General features: G+C 40.0%; 1 protein-coding gene across 1 annotated transcript in view; it reads left to right on the top strand.

Annotated features, from left to right (window-relative positions):
• Nucleotides 1-21133, top strand: part of RASGRF2 (Ras protein specific guanine nucleotide releasing factor 2) — a gene marked incomplete at both ends in the record, with an annotated part of 109478 nt that overhangs the window by 74755 nt on the left and 13590 nt on the right. The window contains one exon of the mRNA XM_083884182.1: nucleotides 13215-13321. Within this exon, the coding sequence (XP_083740308.1) occupies nucleotides 13215-13321 (107 nt within the window). The remainder of the gene's footprint in view (nucleotides 1-13214; nucleotides 13322-21133) is intronic.

Genomic DNA, 21133 nt, shown 5'->3' with positions numbered 1-21133 from the left:
TGATTTTGTGATCTTTTAAAGGATGCCTTTCTTTTCCCCAGTGGTTTCTGGTGTATTTTGTTTTGTAGGATGGACATGACCAGTCAGTGATTCAGTTCCAGGCAGTGAATGACATTGGTGGGCTTTTTTGTTTTCTGTTCAGTCATTCCTTGGCTTCCCTGCTGCAGACACTGTGATATGTCATTTACAATACTCCTACGTGGAACATGAGTAGAGTGGCAGATAAAATCCAGTGTTGATTAATACCAAGTGATGCGCACGAGGCGAAACCTGAAAGGATTGGCTCAGGACTGAGGATGAGAACAGGTCGTTTCCTGAAATTATCTTGGTGCTCAGCAGGAGCCAAAAAGGTAAAGAAGGCATCAGGAATTGTATGGAAAGGAACAGGGACGACTCTTATGGTACCACGTACAAATGCAGAATTTGCACAAATATCAAAGGATATGTACAGTCCTGATTGAGGTGGGAGAGTGAGAGCTGGAAAAGGTTGGGAGTTTGCAATCAAGGATGAGGTGAGCTATGAAATGATTTCTGTGCATGTGAAGTTTAGAGAAGAGAGGGCTGGAGAGTTGATGAGAACATTCTGTAAAGGCCTGGATGCCAGGGAAGGGTACCAGCAGTGATGAACATGGTGGTGTGGGTAAAAGATTGGACTCAGTGCTCTAAGAGGTCCTTTCCACCCCTATCAGTTCTATAATTCCATGATTTTCTGCTTTTGCTGATGCAAGACGTAGGACACATCAGATGATTTCCATGGGGCCAGGTTTCAGAATGAGCAGGACTTTGTGACTCTTCATGCAATCAGTAGAAGCTCAGTGAGGTTTGCTGAGGAACACTCCAAAGGGAACAGACTCACCTGGGTTCCAGAGTGGAAAGTTACCTGTAAGCAGGGGTCATTTGAGGTTACCAGACTGGCAAAGTAGAATAAGACCAACAGCTGAAATCAGTTGGGGGTTGTGGGGGAATATGAGGAGATACAAGTCACCTCTGTATCTTCTATCCTTGCTGTTTCCTGAAGCCCTCTGACCATTTTGTGTTTTGATGTTGTTTTAAAACTTTTATGTATTGGTTTATTTAGTTATTTATTTTATCTTGGGGAACTTTCAGCTGGTATCAGCTGGTTGTTTCATTTTGTTTTCCTGTGGTATAAGGCCTTAGCTCTTCTCCACTCCCATCTCCCAGTTTTGACTGGAATGCAACTGAGACAAGCTGGGTACTAGACTCACAGCAAGGGCCTGTGCTCACACAGTCTCTCAGAACCAGCCATGAAGGACATGGAATTATCTTCTGTAGAGAGTTCTAGCCATTTCAGCATTACAGTCCCCATGCAATGATAACTTTATAAACTGATAAGTATGCACAGCTCTCATGTGATGTACATTGGCCTTACTCTCTTTAGGTAAGTGCCTAGGAGAGCACTGCCTGTGGTGGTCCTGAACTCTGAATGAAACCTTTCTCTAAATCCAGATGGTTTAGGTTCTCACCCCTTTCATAAAGTGTTTTTTAACGTACTGATTTTGTTGCTATTATTTCCACTTATTTTGCAGTTAGCTGCTTTGATAATGCCAACCAAGCTGTGCTACTTTTCCTATTGTTTAATTCATCTGCTTGGTTAAATATTAATCTCTACCTATCTTAAACATATTTTTTTCTGTTCTGTGTGAGAAAATTTGCATTTTAGTTGTTTATTTTAACAGCATGATAAAGATAAAAGAAACATGAAGTGAAAGTACAGAAAGTTAAATAAGGCACCCCAGGTGCACACCTTGGGGCCTGCATGGATTATAATATTCACAGTAGGGATAAATAGAGTAGGTTCTGTCTTTTGCATGTCATTTCTCTTCTGAGGGATATGAGGGATGGCTTATGGCTTGCTGCAGCTGAAGTGCTCTGTCACCATTAATTGGCTGTTGCACATCTTAGTCCTTTCCTAATTTATAAAAATAGTATAGCAATACTAACAGATTCTAACATAGGAATGGACTTCAGCAGTTTCTTCCCCCTCTGTTTATACACCTCTTTAAAACTGGTTGTTGATTTCTGCTTTAATCAGTACCAAAATCCACACCGAAGTTCTTTAGATCTGCTCCCACATCTGCCTTATAATATGGAAAATTCCCTACAAAAGTTTGTATGTGAGTGGTCTCTTCCTACCAGGTATCCTGCTAATCCCTTGTTTTAGCTTTGCCATGAGTAGTCCTGGAGTAGAGCTGCAGCTGCAGGGAGCCCATCTCTCCTTAAAAGTGAATTCCTCCCCTCTCCAAGTCTGTCACACAGCCAGTGTCAAAACAAGCAGTGAGACTGGAAACGTGGGAGAGGAACCTCCTGCCAAAATACTCACCAATCATCTGTAGTCTTGCTGCAGAAATCCTACAGATGTTACAGTAGTTAAGCAACAGCAGTGTAATCTACACAGCACCCACACAAACTCTGGCACTAGATAAAAACAATTTACATGGAGAATTATTTCTTCCACCTGTGCCTTCTAGAACTTGTGAATTTCTCTGGTTTATTTTTGTACAATTCTTTGAAATACATTATTGTTTTGAGGTCTTTTTTTTCACTCCTTAACTTTTTATTTACATCTGTTCTATGCAGAATCAGTGTGCAGTTGCCAGCATTAGTAAGATACCATGCGTTGATTTTTAAAGAAAAAATACATTTGGTGTTAATTTACCAAAACTGCTCTCTCTGCAGGCCCTCACACTTGTTAACACTCACAAGGTCTGAAGGTGCTTTCTGTGACTTGAGGAGATTTGAGTTTTACTTAAAATCTCTGAGCATTTGTATGGATGAAGCCAAGTTAACAAAATAATGCTATTTTTGTTGACAATTAATAAAGTAAGAAGTACTTGCATAAGCACAGGAAACATACAGATTTCTTCTCTCCTGAGAATGTCTAACACAACTTGACGAAAAGTCATTGATTCCAAAATCAGTCATTTTATTTTGAAACAGTTCTACTGAACATGAGCTTCAGGGAGATCGTTTTGACAAAAACTTGAATTCAAGATCTAAACTAATTTAGGGTATTTTTTTCTTTAACATTTGTACCAGATAGGTTAAAAGAACTTTGAGAAGCTTGTCTTCCTCAGCTCAAGCTAGAGGGTAAAAATGTCCCCACATGGACAATTAATATTAGACAAGAAGCAAACACTTCCACCCAAACAAACTATCTGTTCCCTGATGAACACAGCAGCTTTGTTTCAACAGCTCTGTCACATGATTTTAGCTGGTACATTGTATTTCCAGCGTGCCTCAAAGCTGCCTTCTTCCTCCTCCTCCTCCTCCAGCCTGCCAACCACGCTGCGGGGAAGGTCCCATTTCTCACCAGAACAAGGTGACATTATGGGACAGGATGGGAGTGGGATGGGAGCTGTGGTTGGCAGGAGGGCCTGGCTTCCTCAGTACAAGCTTTTGTTTTTTAAAGCACATGTGAGAGGCAGAGGGTGAGAAAGATGCAGGGGAAAAAAAATTCTTTGGGGGAGTATCTCTGACAAATAATGATCCACACATAGGAAAATCTGCCCTGGGCTAGTGGGAAGGATAGATAGGTTTAATCTCTCTAATTTCAGTGATTTAAAGGAGTGATTAAAATGACAGCTTGAAGCTGCTACACAAAAATGAATTGCATATATACGACCTCTTTCAATTAACTGACTGCACACAACTCTGTTGCTAAATTACCTTTGGCTTGAGTTACTTACCTCCTTCTCTTTTCACAAAGAAAAATCTTAATCTAAATTTGCTTCAGTTTTAAGCTAGAAAAAATGATCTGACTGTTGACTAGACCATTTCTTGGCATCCTCTGCTTTTGCATAACTCTCACAGTCTGCCTGCAGAAGCAACCAGAGCTTTCCAGCTGCAGCAGATTCTCACTGCAGCAGCTGTTAATTTGCTGCAGTGGTAAATGCGAGTGGTATCATCCTTCAGAACAATTCAATACACCTGGGCACTCAAAAGTCCCTCCTGGTGCTGCTGCCATGTGCTCCTGAACAGAAACTGCCTGTTCTGCCCTTTGGACAAGGCCTTTATTGCAGCTTGTGCATTCTGGATTAATAGAACTGCCTTCATGTCACTGTCTATGGAGGGATCAAGTTATTTTCTGAATCTTAAACTTTGTATGAAAAGGTAGTTATGGGATACATTCCACTGATTTTTAGTGCATTAGCTACATGCACAACCTGTGCGTTAGTGAAAGAAGACATGTAAAAAGGGAAGCGTGTAATCCTTTTGCATTGTAAATGTCTGGTTTATTTTGAAGTGGCTATTACTGTATTCTTGGTCACTGCCTGGGGCGAAACATTGTAGGCCCTTGTAATACTTTCTGGGATGTAGGTCTGCCAAACCTCAATTTTAGAGCAGCTGAATGCGGTTGGAGATAAGCAGTGTGGAAATACTTTTGTGAAATTGTCAACTTCAGTAGCCACTGGCATGAGCATGGAAAGTTCTTCCCTCCTCAGAGGTGCTGTAGGAGCTTGTCATCTGTAACATAACCCAACTGTAACAGCAACAGCAAATAGAAATGGACCTTTGTAAATTACAGCTGTGGTTTCCAGCATGACAAATCTCTAGAAAGCCATATAAGCACTGAGGTTGAGCCAGATGAGTCCTGTGAGCTCTCAGTCTGACACACTTTAGCCCTGCTTGATTACTTTGACAATATTAGAGGGATGAAAATTAGCTGGAAGTAGTAATTCACGTTTCATAAAGATCCACAGTGGGATCTTTGCATTCTGATAAATCAGGCACAGCTTGATTAAGGCTGTTTATTTTAAAACATCAAAATACCATGAGAAAGTTTCACGAAAGTTTTCAGGGAGAGCTGCTTGGCTTATTTTGGGTTGTGACCAGCGGAGCTGTTCTGCAGTCATTTGAACCACTTGCCAGCTCCCAGTGCGACAATATTTTTGTTTTGTTTGTTCTGGCAGAAGCACTAATTGGAGTAATGGAACAACAGAGCTCGTGCCAAGTGATGGCAGGGAGCTCAGGCCCCGTGTGTGTTGGGAGGTGGCTGCTCCTGCTGCTGCCAGGTGCACTCAGCCTTCAGCTCAGTGATGTGACTTGGAGGGGCAGCACAATGCAGACACTCCCAGCAGGATCCTGCTGGGCCCTGAGATGGAAAACTCTGTACAAACACACATGATGCTTTAAACAGATGCAGAATTTCCTTGGCTGTCGCTCTCTTGCACACAGAGACATATATATAGTTCTGCTTTCAAGGGTATCAGCTGTCCTGTTCAGGGAGAATTTCCCTGATTCTGAACACAGGAATAATAAAGTGGTGTTATACCATCATGTGTCCTCAGATGGAGATTCTGGTGTATGCAGCTGAGTTAGTATGGGATTTGGCAAATATTAGAATTAAGTGAGGCTTGTAAGGGAAATATTTTCTTTCTTTTTTTTCCATTGTGAGAGACAGGGACAGATTTCCTTGCTGTGCTACGTGAAAGGCAAGCAAACAATATCTGATGTGATTTCGAGCTGGATTCTGCATTATGTGGCTGGCTGCATAATCCAGTCCTGTGTGTGCTAAATGCCTCAAATTGCATCAGTGGCTACATGCTGACCTTTGGAAAGGTGTATATTTCTTCCTGAATTTGTATAAAAGTATCCATGTCTGAAGCAAAACCAGGAAATGTGTGTAATTTTGTAGTTGATTTTCAACGTGGTGCCATAAACATTGCTGTTTATAATAGTAATTCTGCACTCCAGTAATTTTCTGTAACATCTCATTCCTGCACTGGGGAAGCTTTGTGGAATTTCCTCCTTCTGAATCCAGACATGAAAGAAAACAATTTTGATGGTGATATCCCAAGTAATGATTAGGATAGGACTTTATCTAAGCAGTTGATAGAAGACTGTAATTTTACCTGTTATTCCTCAGGTTGTGTGAAGCTCCAGGACTGAGTCCAGGGGCACCTCATCTGCTGTCAGAGAGACAGGATGCTATCAGATTGTGTCCTACTTATCAATCCTGCTTGTGTTCTGACTCCCCCAATGCCCCTCTTCCGTCAGGGATTTAATGTGTTTAGTTCCCAGAAAATAAAGATGTAGGATCTGTTAACCTCCCCTGGTTCTTTGCACAGGACAACCAAGACTTTTTCCGTGTCATTTTTGTGTAACTAATGGCTCTAGGCAGGAACTGGGGAAGTGAGCACTTGTTCCCTCTTGGGGACACATTTTAATGAGTTTCCCAGACTCATTTCTGCAGATTCACAGAGATTTGAGAGGTACTGAGGCCTGCACATTGAACTTCCTTGAAGTTCCCATCTCAATTTAAAAAGTCCATGTGGGAAATATTCACTGAGTTACTCCACAGCTGACACTGTTCCCTGCTGAAAATGGTTATGTGACAAAAAATAAAAAAGCCAGTTTAGCCCCAAGCAGTGTCTCTTTCTGAGGCTGCAGGGTTGTCACAAGCTGCCCAGGGGTTGTTACCAATGCAGAGTGACCAGGGCTGTTCCTGACGTGGGGCCTCTGTGGGGTTGGGGTTTTCAGGGGCTGGTGGCCAAGGCAGGGGGCAAATGGGATCCCTGTTCCAGGCTGCTTATTCACAGGTTTTACAAAAAAATGTTGGCTTTGCAGTTTTAGATAATTGGCTAAACAGTTGAATCTTATTTGCAGTTTTCTTAGACAATGGCTTGAAGATTAAAGTTTTGCTTCACATGATCCCTCCTCTGGGAATTAAGAAATAGAAGAAAATTATGATTTTTTTTTTCTCCAGTTTTGCAGAAATTTTGGCTCTCCTGCTTTTACTTATGTATTCCTTTATTTTGAGTTAATATATTATTCTTGTTTGTTGGAGGAGCTGGCCACTCAGGAAATAAGTATTTTCACTGGACATTTCCTGAGTTACAGAGCTGTGAAACATTTGTTTCCTGACCTATTGCAGTAAGTTCTGAGCAGCTGCAGTGATGTGGGGAGAGAAGTTTGGGGAGGATTTTATGCCTTTTCTCTTTCATTTCATTCCCCCTGCGCCCAAGTGTTGCATGCATAATTAATATTTGTTTAAGCTTCCATTATGACCCAGTCCTAAATGTTCTGGAAGCTGCTTGTGAGATGGACATTTTATTCAGAGATTTTTTGGTGACTGGTGTGCATCCTGCCAGCTTTTGTTTTTCATTGACAGTAAACGCTCTGTTCACAGATGGTCTGAAAAATGATACATTTGGCTCCTTGCAATTATCTCCTCCTTTCAATTTAACCTTTATTCCTATTGACATTATAAAAATATGAATAATCTCACAAACTACTTCCTTCAACTTTAATGAACTAAAGGCAAAAATTCCTAAAGCCATTTTATGTGATTTTTCTCTTTTTATCTGTACATTGTCATAGCCTGTATTTTAACCTTTTCTTTGTGGTAGGGCACACTGAGCATTTTAAGCATCTGAAAGCTTCCTTTGAATGGTTCTTAAAAAGACTGTGAACATTATGCAATAAATATCTGCTGTACTCCTCTTGGTATTGATGATAGAGCAAGTTATGAGTGTAGATGAAGTGTCATTAAGGAAATCAAGAGCTAGGGATCATTTGAAATGCAGAAAAACATCAATAGGTAAAAATTGCTTATCTTCTTCCAGAAAGTTAAGAGATGTAGCAGGAGCACAGACAAATGTATAAATGCAAAGAAATATCAGCTGCAGCGTTGCCATTCTTGTCACTGTTCAGAGGAGATAATTCAAACATTATTGAAGTGAAGAAAAGATGTCTAAGATGTACTAAAGATTTGCCAGTATAATTGCTAAGAGTTGTTCAGAAATGCTTTTCTTCTTTGTCAGTTGTTCCCTATAGTTTTTTATATAAGTCATAGGAAAAAAATCTGCTGTCACATCGCTCATTTGTCATGGTATTCAGAAACCTAAAAACACAATTGGCAGCAACAGTCTTTGGAATTCAGGATCTGCTCCTTCCTACAGATACATCTATAAACAGAGGCACAAGATTTGGATGGTTCTGTCTAGGGCTCCACCAGAAAAATTGGGCTTCTGAGTTTACCCATGGATGCACACACAAACACTTCTTGTGTGCAAACAAACGTGGTTTTGAAGATGTAGACAAGTGATTTTGGTTATGACATTAACCCCTTGCTGTTTTCTTTGCTGGTGCTGAAAGAAGAAAAGGACAGGATGTTCTTGTATTGCTGCTGAGTTTTAGCTTACAAAACTGCACAGTATTTGGTTATTTTACTTTAAGATTAAAGTTATTGATTTTTAGTAATAAATTGTGTAACTCATAATGGGAAGTATATTTTCACTGTTTAGCAATTTTTAAAGCTTTCTTTTTCAAGAGTGTGACTGATGTGCTCTCCTGAGAGAATATTTCTTTTAAAAAACTCTTAAGAGTGTGTGATAATTATAGCTATAGCAGCAACCTTGTTTTTAAGGACTTTTGAAGGGCATGTCTTCAAATTTGAATACTTCTTTGAGCTTAAAGGAATATTTTCATTTTTTGTGGTAGTTATGTTTTAAGCATATAATCTCATAGATTATAATAATTCTCAGAGCAACCCTGGTGTTATTACAATGAGGTAAAATACTGTCTTGATCTTGAAGGTATTCTTTAGCCACTTACCTTTCTCTCCCATCCATTAAACTAAAATTATTTCACTGGACTGATATATTTTTAGACTTCTGGATTTAGTCCAAGTTAACTGCACAATCTTGACATGACTGCTTTATCTCAATGCTGTGTTCTTTAAATTTCTCTGATTAGAAAAAGCCTTTTTAAATCAAGGGTCATTTGAAAATAGTTTACCAACCTTTCCCTTAAATGTTTTGCAGAAATTAAATGCAGTCACTAGGTCTCTATCTATGTTACACTATTGTACATCAGCTGGTCCATGTGAATCCCTGGGATTTACCTTACTAAGACCATAATCCCTTGACTTGATTTGATAGTTAGATTGTATGTGTGGCAGAGGCTTTAGGCAGAAGAATCAAATACATACTTGGAATTATTTCTGACGTGGGTGGTTGCAACAGGGATTTTCAGTGGCATATTTCTTAGAACAAAATGATTTCATATGTTCCAAGGACCAGTGAAAGTGAAATTAAATGCCTGAAATGCATTTGACTCTGGATTGTTCTTGGTTCTGAACACTCAATTCTGATGCTGAATTAGTTTCTAACCCTTTGTGGAACAAACTCAAAGCCTGGCATAGTGAATGATTAAATATTCCTCTCTTATAAACTGAAATAGCCAAAAGACTGTTGCTAAATGTTACAGTTAGTGCTTTCAAGGTTCAGATTGCTCACTTAAAAACCCACAGGATGGTTTAGGTTGGGAAAGAAATCCAAGATCATTGAAAGAAAAAAAACAGGGGGAAGGACTATGTTATTGAACAAATACACTGTATTTTACACAGTGAATTGGATCTCATCATCTTCATCCTTCTTTTCATCACAGTTCATATGGTTTCTTTTTCCACCTCTGCCATTCTTTGTCTGACTAATGTATGACAGCCCAATATCATAAATAAAGAAATGGAGGAGGGCAGGATCACTGGCAGTTTAGATTTCTTACCAACACTAAAATACTCACTTTCTGGCATGTTTCTGTAAAAATGTGTGAAACCTGTTTACTTGCTTGAGAGTGTATGACCAATAAGGATGGGAATCTATAAGCACTCATACTAAATTTTTAGGTATGTCGAGGTAAAAAAAAGTAGAATCCTTTTTTGGAGGCTTCTTGACCATTGGGAAGCCTTTTCTTTTGTGCTGCATATTTTGGGGAGGCTTTTTCAGTTTTAATCTGCAGATGAAAAGTGCTGTGCCCCAAACCTGGGGTTTGTGTTCATTCTTTATGCAGGTCAGAAAGCAGCACTGGTGTTTGCTAAGGTGTCAGGATTTGAGCCAGGCTGAGTGGTGAAGCTGTCCTACAACTCTGGGATGTATCCATCAGTTTTGATTATTTGTCATGTGCCTGGTGGGCCCTGAATGTTCTCCTCCCACATCCCTGGGATTCTTTGAGGCTGGCTGGGATCTCCCCAAAGTCTGGAGTGCAATTTTCTCCTATTACTGGGTGCTAACACCCCTTCAGTGTGAGACCCCAGGGTAGTTAATTGATCAAATCAATCAATCAATCACATCAAATCAGTCTCTGAAATGAAGAGAAAGAAATGCTGAGAAAGATACCAGAAACCTCATGACTCTGAAATACTTGCACCAGTTCTTGTGAACAGATTTCCCTTTGCATAGATAAACCCTTAAAAGTGAATATTATTATTATTATTATACCATCAAAACTTTGGACAAGTTAATTACTATGGTCAGGAATCATGTGCTGTTTTATTAATCTCAGACTAATCTTAGAATGGTTTGGTTTGGAAGGAACCCTAATGACACCTTGTTTCAGCCCCCTGCCATGGGCAGGGACACCTCTTGGATGCAGAAATACCATAACTGGAGTGAGAGTTTTTGACATCTTAACTAAAATAGAAAAGACCATGTGCATGTTTAATTTCTTTAAAGTATATGGTCCAGAATTTACCATGATACAAACGTTCCTCTGAGGTGAGGTGGATTTTAAAGGTGCAGTACTGTAATTTATCTCTCTATCCAGTACATACTTTTTAAAATCTTTTGTGATAGTGGAAGCTATAAAAGTATTAGCTTTTTAATGGAGTGTTTAATGTGGAGATTTATGTCTATTCAGCACCTATAATTTTAATCTTAGGTAATAGAGGAAGCTATAAAAATACCAGGTTTTTATTGAAGTGCACAAAAGAAAACATGTGAAGGTGAGACTGGATTTTTTTGCATAACACAATCTGAAGACAAGTACATGAACAGAGTGATTAAATAATATTGAAAGAAGTAATTCAGTGAAACTAGCAATGCTGTCAGGTTAACTTTGTGTTTGACAGCCTGTGGTAAAAGTTCTGCATCACCATTATGTGAAGATACTATTTGTGGAACCGGTACATATTAATTTCAACAGATAATGGTGAAAAACATTACTTGAAAGTAGCACTCACTGAGGCAGCTGCCCACTTAGATGATTAATAATTAGAAATACTGCTGGTATTTCAGAGATGGAAAGATTGCTTCCTTCAGGAGAGGAACAGATATTTACCATGGAGTGTTTCAGGTTGTTTCACCATGAGGTCTGGATGTGAGCAGCTCCATCCAGAATCCTAATTAAATTATTTGTTAAGGCCAGTGTGCACATCCAGATTGTAGAGGTGTGGAGGTGTGGAAGGAGCTGAGGTGCTCAGCCTGGAGAAAAGGAGGTTTGGGGGGACAGGAGGGGGCAGCTGTGCTCACCTCAGTCCTTCTCTCACACAAATGGAGATCTCCATTTATTGGTTCAACACACCAACATTAAGTACAGAGAATGTGGATCAGGGTGAACATGTTGCTCATTCTCTGCAACAAGCTAATTACTGCTTAAAAATTTATGAAATTCTGAGGACCATACGGGTTTGCTAAAGTGATCTCTGGGGGCTTTAATTTTTTCCTTCCCTCTTTTTTTTTTTTTATTTTTTTTTTATTTTTTTTTTTTTTTCTTTCAGCTCACTGAAAACTGTCTCTGTAGGCTTTTCTCTCTTTTCCTCCCAGCTTACTGAACTTCTTTTCCTTAATGTTACCTTGGTAAAGATTTTGCTGCTTTAATATATAATTTTCATTGTGACTTTCATTGCTGCAATTAAGTGGCTAATTGAACAGTTTATAATGTCTGTTCCTAATTGCTTCTGCAATAGGTTAACTGTGAAAGGCATTGAAAATTAACACACAAAATGTTGCCTGTGTTACCTTTTGCTGAGAAAAGCCTCAGAGATTTTCTTTATTTTTCTCTTTATGGGCAAATGAAACAGCTTAAAATGCTTCAATATTAAACTTTCTTTGATATTGAATCTTAGATGCCTTCTACAGTGTAATATGCCATAGTTTAAAAATGCCCATGAAATGTAAGTGTAGGTAGAAAATACATTTAGGGGTTGGGGTGTTACCTGCAGTAAAAGATGTGAGACTGCAGTTAAACACTTCCTGTCTTGCTTATCTTGCCAAAAATACAGAGCAGCAATTTGGACTTTCTGGATTGTCTGTTGTAAGAATAGAGCAAAACTAATACAAGCCTCTAGAAAACCCTCCAATGGGTTTATCAGAGAATAAATAGAAGTTTAATCTGCCTGTGCTATTTATAATAAAACATGGGCTTTTGAGCAGCTTTTATATGCCAAAAAAATAGTAAAGTACTGGTCATATGGGAGGATGTTCCCAGCTGTTCCTGGACTCTGCACTGAGTGGAATGGAGAGCAGCACAGTGAAAGAGCAAATATGACAGAAAAATGCAAGCTTCTCAAGTCTGTCTTCAGAATTACCATTTTAAAAAAGACATTCAGGGGTTTAGTGTAGCGATTTCTTTACTATTAAAATAATACTATAACAATCATTTTAGCATATGGATTTTATTTTTTATAAAGCTACACCAGAATGAAAAGAGAATAAGACGAATGTAGGGAGAAAAAAAAATGTCCATAAAACCATAAAAGATGAGTGGGGAAATGCTGCATCTGGAAAACCTTACTTTTCAGGCAGCTGGGTCTATAAATGTGTTTTCCATATATATTCCCATTTTCTTGTCATCCCAATAGTAAAACCCCTGAAATTTATTTGAACTGTTAATTAGTAGAGCCTGTACAATGCTGGTCTTGTGAAGGGAGATTTCTCATACTGACCTTTGTCTCCTCTGTGTTTAAACTTGTTCTTTACTAGTTCTGAAATTTACCTGTTTCCCTTTTCTAAATCATACTGACTTTTCAAATCTTATGGCCTAATTACAGGCCTAGCTTTGGTCTGGTTCTTTTCCTTGCTGTAAATTTCTTCCATACTGAAAAAAAAATAAATTCCTGCTTTGTTTTCAGGGTTTTTAAATTCACTTTATTTCTTGATACATTTTATTTTATTTCTTCCATGCCTAAGGGAGGCCTTGAAATTTAATTGCACAGGCAGTTTTTCTTCACCTTTCTAAAGCTGAGTGCTGACCCCAGGAGGTGTCTGTACTGTGATGAGCAAGGCTGTGTTGCACTGATGCTACAGAATTTCTTTGGTCTAGACGTTCATATTTCACCGTCTGTCGGCGCCTTTCCTTTTATTGGACATAAATACCCTGTAAGCCTTCAGTTTACCCAAGTGACCTCTATTGCATTTTATATATTTTTTTCATTTTTAATTCTCCCTGGCCCATTGGTTTGTTTGTGTTTGCAGGGTTCAACAACTCGGAGCGCACGTGCGACAAGGAGTTCATCATCCGCAGGGCTGCCACCAACCGCGTCCTCAACGTCCTGCGCCACTGGGTCTCCAAACACTCACAGGTATCTGTCCCCCCTCGAACACACAGGGGTCAATATTTCACACTGTTTGTGCCACAGGCAGCCTGGCCCAGCTGCCCTGCCTGTGTTAAAGTACTCGTGTTTTCGTGCAGAAGTTCGTTCATTTATTTATTTTTATTTTTTTTTGCGGTGAATTGCGCACGGGAAAACACATCCGTGGGCCTGGCAGGATTGTGGGTCTGGTTTGTGATGGCAAAGTGGTGTTGGCAGAGATGGGAGGGGAGGAAATCCAAGTGGTTTGCGCAATATTATAGATGAAGTATCCTTTGGGCTGACAGGTGGGAAACATGCTGGGAGAATTTGACATGAATGCAGAAGAGTATTGAAAATAGAGGGGAGGGAGGGAGGAAGGGAGGGAGGAAGGGAGGGAGGGAGGAAGGAAGGAAGGAAGGAAGGAAGGAAGGAAGGAAGGAAGGAAGGAAGGAAGGAAGGAAGGAAGGAAGGAAGGAAGGAAGGAAGGAAGGAAGGAAGGAAGGAAGGAAGGAAGGAAGGAAGGAAGGAAGGAAGGAAGGAAGGAAGGAAGGAAGGAAGGAAGGAAGGAAGGAAGGAAGGAAGGAAGGAAGGAAGGAAGATTTTTGTACACCTTGTGCATCATGGCACTTAAAGAATGCTTTGTCACTTCATGCTGCTAATAAGGGATATTTCATCTCTAAAGCTAACTGCAGCAATGTCAAACTCTTTTATGTGAAATAAATTCCCTTTTTCCCATGTAAAGAGTCTAATTTTCGTAGAGGATAAGTTTGCTAGAGAATTAAGTCATTAAGACATGTAAGTGGGAATATTGGTTTGTTTGGAAAGCTGAACAGCCCAGAAGAGATTACTACAATCTCTCTTGGTATCATTGGAGTGATTAATCATTTCAAGTTACTGGGAGCAGCCTAGGTACACCAAGTTTTGACTCCCTGTTAAATTAAAGTTAGAATCAGGCAAATATTGAGCTGTAACAGAAGTGGCAGCAGACTATTATTACAGTTTTTGTGTTACTCTAGGTGCTTATCGTGTTCCAGTTCATATTAAATATCTTCTATGACATGAGTTGATCCTCCATGCCAATTAAAATTTATGTGATTGTGGAAATGTGGAAACTTTTATCTACATTAGGCAATGTCTACAAGTAGTTTCACTGAACTCTTTTGCAGTTGCTTTTGCAACATGTTTACAATTGGTATTCTAAAAATACCAATAAAAATACGAAGAGGACAAAGATAATGAGTTATAGTTCATTGTGCAGTTTCAAAGTGGAAGCTGTTACCTGCACACCCTGGTCTCTCACTGCCATTTATTTTTTCCATGGCAAAGGTGTCAGATTTTAATTCTTTAGCTCTCCTAGTCCATTGTTCTTCCAATATAGCAAATAATTTAAAATGCAAAGGCTTTGACATGGAAAGTAAGAAATGCTACAGCAGCAGAGCATATAATCAGCTTTTTGTGTTGTTTACTTGTGAGACTAGGGAGAGAGAAAGGACAGGCCTGAGCAAACCAGACTGACTAAAAAATATGGGACAGGACTACATTAAGGAGGACTAGTGAAGAGTTACTGTCTGGCTAAACAATGTGAAATGTGAGCAGTAAACATGTAGAGTCCTGGGTGAGCAGTAGCTCCAAGCTTATTTTACAGTAACAACACAAACTGCAGATCCTGAGCCACCAGTGTCTGGCGAGGAAATCCTTATTCAATTTCCAAAATGACAAAAGAATATAAGCATTGAAATTCTTCAAGAACAGTAGACCTGCCAAAAGCTTTTATATGTTTTAAGGTATTTGCATTGTTCTCTGGATATTCAGCAACCTTGGTTGAGACATCCTTCATCCATTCATCAGCCAAGAGCAGGTTTGATTCTCAAAAGAAAGGGCAGGTTTTATTCTAAAACAACTCCAAAAAAATCCCAAAAAACCCCTCAGCTTACAAAATAAGGGAAAATAGGTGGATGTTTGCAAAGATGAAAGTGCAATTTTGGTATTGTTTTCCCTCTACTCGGTTTTGCTGCAAAAACTCCCAGCACCAAATACCAATTTCTCTCTGTCCAGAGACTGTTCTCCTTGCAGTGTCCTGAAATCTTTGTGGTTATCAGCAGCCCACACCACTACTAAAGGTGACCAACCACACACACCTTTATTTTTTTTTTTTTTTTTTTTTTTTTTTTTTTTTTTTTTTTTTTTGCAAAATGCCATTTCCTTGTCACTGGCTGCAAAGAGAATCAGAGTCAATAGATGTGTAAAGTGTGTATTTCTCTGTCACTTGTGATATGGTGCTAACAGACCTGCTTTAGTGCTGGAGCTTGTGAGCAATTCTGCAGCACAACCAGCTCTGTCTTGGTGCTCTCTGATTCACCAGTGAATAAATTGTTGTCCTGATGCCTTGTGCACTGGTGCAAGACTCACACACAGCCATCTGTTCCAGGGCTCTGGCACACATCATCCCAGTTCACTATTCCCTACCCTCCCTGCCTCCCTCTGGAGCCATTTGGCTGGCTCAGCCTACTGCTCTCCTGCATGTAAGAACATGGGTCAGGGTTAGTGCATGAACTGAGGGATGCAGGAATTATCCAAACAAATGGTTCAGGTCTTTGTGTTTGCTCACTTTGCTCTAGAAAACCCTTAGCTGGGGTTTGGAAGGTCTGTGCTGGGCTATGGAATCAATTAGCTTCCACTGTCTTGCAGCTGTGTCAAAACCACACTTGGGGATGGTTTAGCACTTCTCTATTTTTTTTTAAATTTATTTAAGCATGGACAGCATTTAATATGTAGAATTGCTTGTGAGCAGAAAACAGAATCATTAAAATTAAAGAATCAGCCTATTCAATGAGGATGGGCTTTCATAAAGTGGTCTTGTTATCTTGAAATCATGCTGAACAATTCTCTAATTAATTGCTCTTAAAGCTTTGGTCATACACTGTAGAAGACTCACTTAAATTTCAAGTAAAAGTAAACATGGTAGTGCCAGATCTGCAGCCCTTGTGGAGGGCACATGGAGCTAATGAATATCCCGAGGAGCTGTCAAGGCACAGATAAAAGTTTGGGAACAAGCCATCCCAAGGTGAGGTGACACACACTTCCCTGTTTTTACCACCCTGAGCAAGAGCAGCCAAACCTGTGCTGCTCATCACCCAAAACCAGCACAGTATGAAAGGTAGCTTTAGGTATTGCAGATTGTTTTGTTTACTTTTCTGTTCTTTTTATTCCATACCTCTCCTCTTTTTTTTTTTTTTTTTTTTTCATTCAGACACCTGCCAGCCAGCAAAGCTTTATTTTTGCCCTAAATAAGAGCAGAATGCTCTTGTTTACATTTTGTTTTTGAAGTGTGACTGAGAGGAGCAGAGCAGGATTCTCCTGCTGTAAACAATGAACACACAAATGACAAGGCAGAGGATCACTGGGAGCAGGAGCCTTGGTGGGGACAGAAGGGGCTCACGAGGATAAAACTCCCACTGATTCCTGCAGAGGTGGAAAAATAGGAAGGCAAAAGGGGGCCAGAGGCAGAGAGTCTCACTATGACTTTAATTATCCAAGTGAGGCCTTGCAGCCTTGTTTTATTTAACAATATTTCCTTGTCTTTTATCTAAACACTTGTGTTGCGAAGTGAAGCTCTTTCTGCTCCTGTGGAAAACAGATTGAAGTGGAGCTTCTCCAAGGAGGAAGCTTTCACATCTGGCCTCTCCAGTGTTCCCAGCTCTGAGTGACAGCTGAGGGCTTGTTCCCACTGCCTTCTCTCAAGATCTCAGCTGGAACAGTTCTCTCACACCCTCTTGGCTGCCAGACAGTGTCCATGAGTTATGGGGTGACCACAGAGCCTGGGGAGAGGACCGTGGCTTCAGTTTTGAGAATATAGGTCATGATGTGTGCCCAGTGCCTGCCCAGCTCCAGATGTGACATTATCCACTGCAGCTCATGCTCTTGGCCATCCTCATGGAGCTGTGGCAGGCTTCCAGCAGAATTGCCACAGGGAGTTACTGACAGCACTTGGGGACTGGGGAGAACACCTGGAGATAGATGGTTGTCCAAGAAAAGATTATTTCAGTTAGTTAAAAATAGTGTTAGCTCACATAATTTGGCCAATTCAATTTCTTTCCTTTTCACTGGAATAAAAAAATAGATAGAAAATCCTTTATATGAGCCCCACTTAGCTCATATTAAATGATATAAAGTAATGAATAAGATATCTAGTGAGTTTATACTAAGTTATTTGTAGAAATATGAACAAACTACACTTAAACCACACTTAGCAAGATACACTGTATTTTGACTACATTGCAAATTGACATCTAGGACGTGTGGCCTCTGCCTTGAGATATCTTGTTTTGTGAAGTAAACCAGGCTTATATCAAGCTTAGGGATGAGGTTTCTGAAAGCCAGTTATAACTCCATTTATCTCTGCCTTCCGTGTGTGTAAATGTTTTGTTGCATGTGAATTTATACAGATTTTTCTTAACACAATTGTATGTGGTAGGTGAAGTGTGTTTTTATGCTTCAAAATGAAAGTAGAGGACTGCAACACTGGAGTAACTTCACTTAACTCTGATAGTGTTTGATCTGCTGTGCACAAAAATAAGACTCACTCATCTGCTGCCACTGAAATAATTACCTGCTTTCTGTTTTGGCATGAGAACAGATACATGAAAATTGTCAGGCAATCCCCATCTACTTACAATTATTCCACATTCCTTTCAAAAAGTCTTCCAGTAGATCTCTCTCCCCTCCTGCCTCTTTCTTCCCTCCTTCCCTCTCCTCCTGCCTCTTTCTTTCCTCCCTCTTCTGTGGTTCTTCTCACTGGCCTGCTCAAACATAAATCATGCTCCCATGTTTTAGCTCAATTTTACTTGTCTGGATTATTCAGTGTTCCCTACATTGTTTAGATGCAGAATGTTTCCTCTCACTGAGGAACATTTAAAGAAAGGGGAGAGGAAAAGTTTCTGGGGTTTCACTGAGCTCGTGTCAAATCTCGAAAATATATAAAGCACTGACAGTAAATCTACTGTTTCTACTTTAAAAAGGCATCTTAGCATGGTAAAGTTTTTTTCCTTGCTTTCTGCTGCCTCTGCTGCACTCTCTTTTCTTCTGGACAGTGATTCCAAATCTGAGTAATACTCACAAATCTTTAGGCTACTGTAGACTCTAAAATATATTAGAGGTATATGACCCTCTCATGGAGAACTGAACCCCTGCCAGATTGAAATGTGCCTGCTGGAAAATTGAAGGATTCTTGTCTGACCAACTGTATTCCTTCTCTGATATGCAAATTAGAACTAGAAGTCAAAAAAGTGGTGTGAAATTATGTAGAGAGCTGTGATACACATAAATCTAGGGCCATAAATAGCTACCTGTGGATCTAAGTGTCCTATGGTATATACAGATAAATATTCACCTGTGACACCCATAATACAGATGGAGATAATCTGCATGTAAGTAGAGTTATTTGATTATTTTAAAATTATAGTTAGAATTGGTTGCTAAGTATTTTTGTGTTTGTATCAGGACTTATGTTGACATTTCTCCACAAAAGTTAAGTACATGTACATGTTTAAATGCAATATTTTCCCTATTTTTTTATATATTGCTCATCACACTGGAGTCTCAATACCACTTAGATAATGACCTTCAGTAGAAAAAGGGATTAGTTTGTTTTTCTTCTGATTCTCACCTCTTTTCATAGGTGTTTTTTTTTTCCTCATCAAACTATGAGAAACAGATGACATTGCTTTAAAAACAAAAACTATAAATTTGAGTTTCCCCAGTAATTCCAGCACTATCTTTTGGAGATTACTCAGTAAAACAAGTTTTAATGTTAATGACTAAATTATTAATTCCCATTATTGTAACAATTAGCATGCAAACATGCAAAAACTGGAAATGCTTTGGTTTGGCTGAATCTGATAATTAGAGGCTTCCCCATCCTATTTGCAAATGAAATAACTTGTTTAATCCTAGAGTTTTTTGGTCATGGGTTTGATTTCAATAAAGCAAGACGCCTTGAGAGAAAATATCTTGTAATTAAAAGAATCAACCAGTTGGGGTTTGAAAGCTGTTCTTGAAGATAAAATCCTGACCACAGTGATGTGATCTGCCTGAGGATTTTACCCAGCAATGCCGAATGAGGATGGGAGATGTGCCACTTCCTGGACACCTGTTCTGCCCAATTGGGATATTTTTGTAGCAGAGGTTGCAGAGATACCTGTCCTCTTTCATGCAGTGTCTGCCACTGAGGTGCAGGACAAACTCTGACATTAATTACACTGGTTGCTTAGGCTTGTGCAGACTCAGTGTTTCTCCTTTCACTAAGTTTTGATAGTTTTATATTTCAAATTATTTTCTTTTCAAAATCACCGGAGTGCACAGTACTGTCATGTAGTTTAGTTACATTCCTCATGTTTTCTCTAATTAGTCCCATTTCCATACCCCAAATATATGAAAAGGTTCTCTTGTCTTTCCTGCAAACAGGCTAATACAGGCCTCCTAAGGGAGGCATTTCAGAGCACAGCTATACAAAATGTGTTTTAGAAAACAGAGTGCAGTTGCCCAGAAATAATTTTTGCTTGGCTTTGAGCTGAATGTTTGATATCCCATCCAAAGTTTAATGCTGCAGCTTCCTATTCTTCAACACCCTCAAATATGGATAAACTTCTCCAGAAAAATAAGACACAGATATTAATCAGTTCCTGAGTATTAATTAGCTGAGGCCCAGGTGAGGAGACTGGAGGAGTGAGGAGGAGATGCTGTAACAGGAGGGAAATGCCCAGGCAGGTGATTTCTGAGTACTGACACTGGGGCAATAACTTTTCTCAAAAATGCATTAAGGATGGCTGTGGCATGTCCTGTGATAAGCACTCATTCCCCTCCTGGTTTGAACTGTTCCCTCCCATTTCCAAATGAGGCTCCACCTGTCTGGGTGGCTGTGGGAGTGCTCTGATGCTCCTGCAGGTGTGTTCACCTGGGCTGGGTTCACCTAGGCTGTGCTCACCCAAGGTGTGCTCACCTGGGCTGGCTCTGCCACTCCCAGAGGCACCCATTTCCAGATCCCCTCACCCCTGGAGGGGCTCTGGGGGTTCTTTGGGAATGAAACATGATGCTCTTGTGCCGAGGTGCCAAATATTCCCCATTTCTAGTAACGTTGTGCCTCCTGTTGCCATGGAAACAAGAGGGAGCTCTGCACACATGTGGTCCTGCTTGCAAGTAGCTGTGGGTTATCAGGGAAGATCTGTGATGTGCCAGGCAGCTGAAGGGTTTAGTTTTCCTATCAAAATGCTAGCTTTGAGCTAAATACAAGAATTTTTGGAGTCTACCCCAAGACTTGCCTGTAAATTCCCACCTCAAAGCTTGTACACTCTTTGATTGTAGAATGTCTAAAACTCCCTTCTCGTGATTTCTCCAAATTCAGAGATGAGCATAAGTGGTTGCTGCATGTCACTGGACTGCAGTCCTGTGTCAGGTATCAGCCTGCCCCAGAGGTAATTAAAATGCTGAAGCTCTTCAGCACATGGTCAGCTTATATAGTGAACTTATTAGTTTGAGTACTCCACAAAAAGCAGATGTTTCCAACAGGGTGGGTATGAGATAAGAAGCACCAGAGGTGAGGCAGATGAACAGAGAAACTCCAGAAGGCAGAGAGAAAGCTGAGGGTCCTGCCTTGCTGGACAGTGGTTCCAGAACTGCAATGAACCACAGAGGAGGAGAGAGGATGTTGTGGGTCTTGGCCAGATGCAGGTGATAATTCAGAAAAGGGAGGTTACATGATCATCCCATCTCCACACAGAAGGCAAAGGTCAAAAAGGAGAAAAATCCCAGCCTCTGGGAGATCCT

The sequence above is a fragment of the Zosterops lateralis genome (genome assembly GCF_965231275.1).
Source record: "Zosterops lateralis genome assembly, chromosome: Z".
Classification (NCBI taxonomy): Eukaryota; Metazoa; Chordata; class Aves; order Passeriformes; family Zosteropidae; genus Zosterops; species Zosterops lateralis.
Note: the sequence above shows the minus strand (reverse complement) of the source record. Positions and strands in the feature narration are given on the sequence as shown.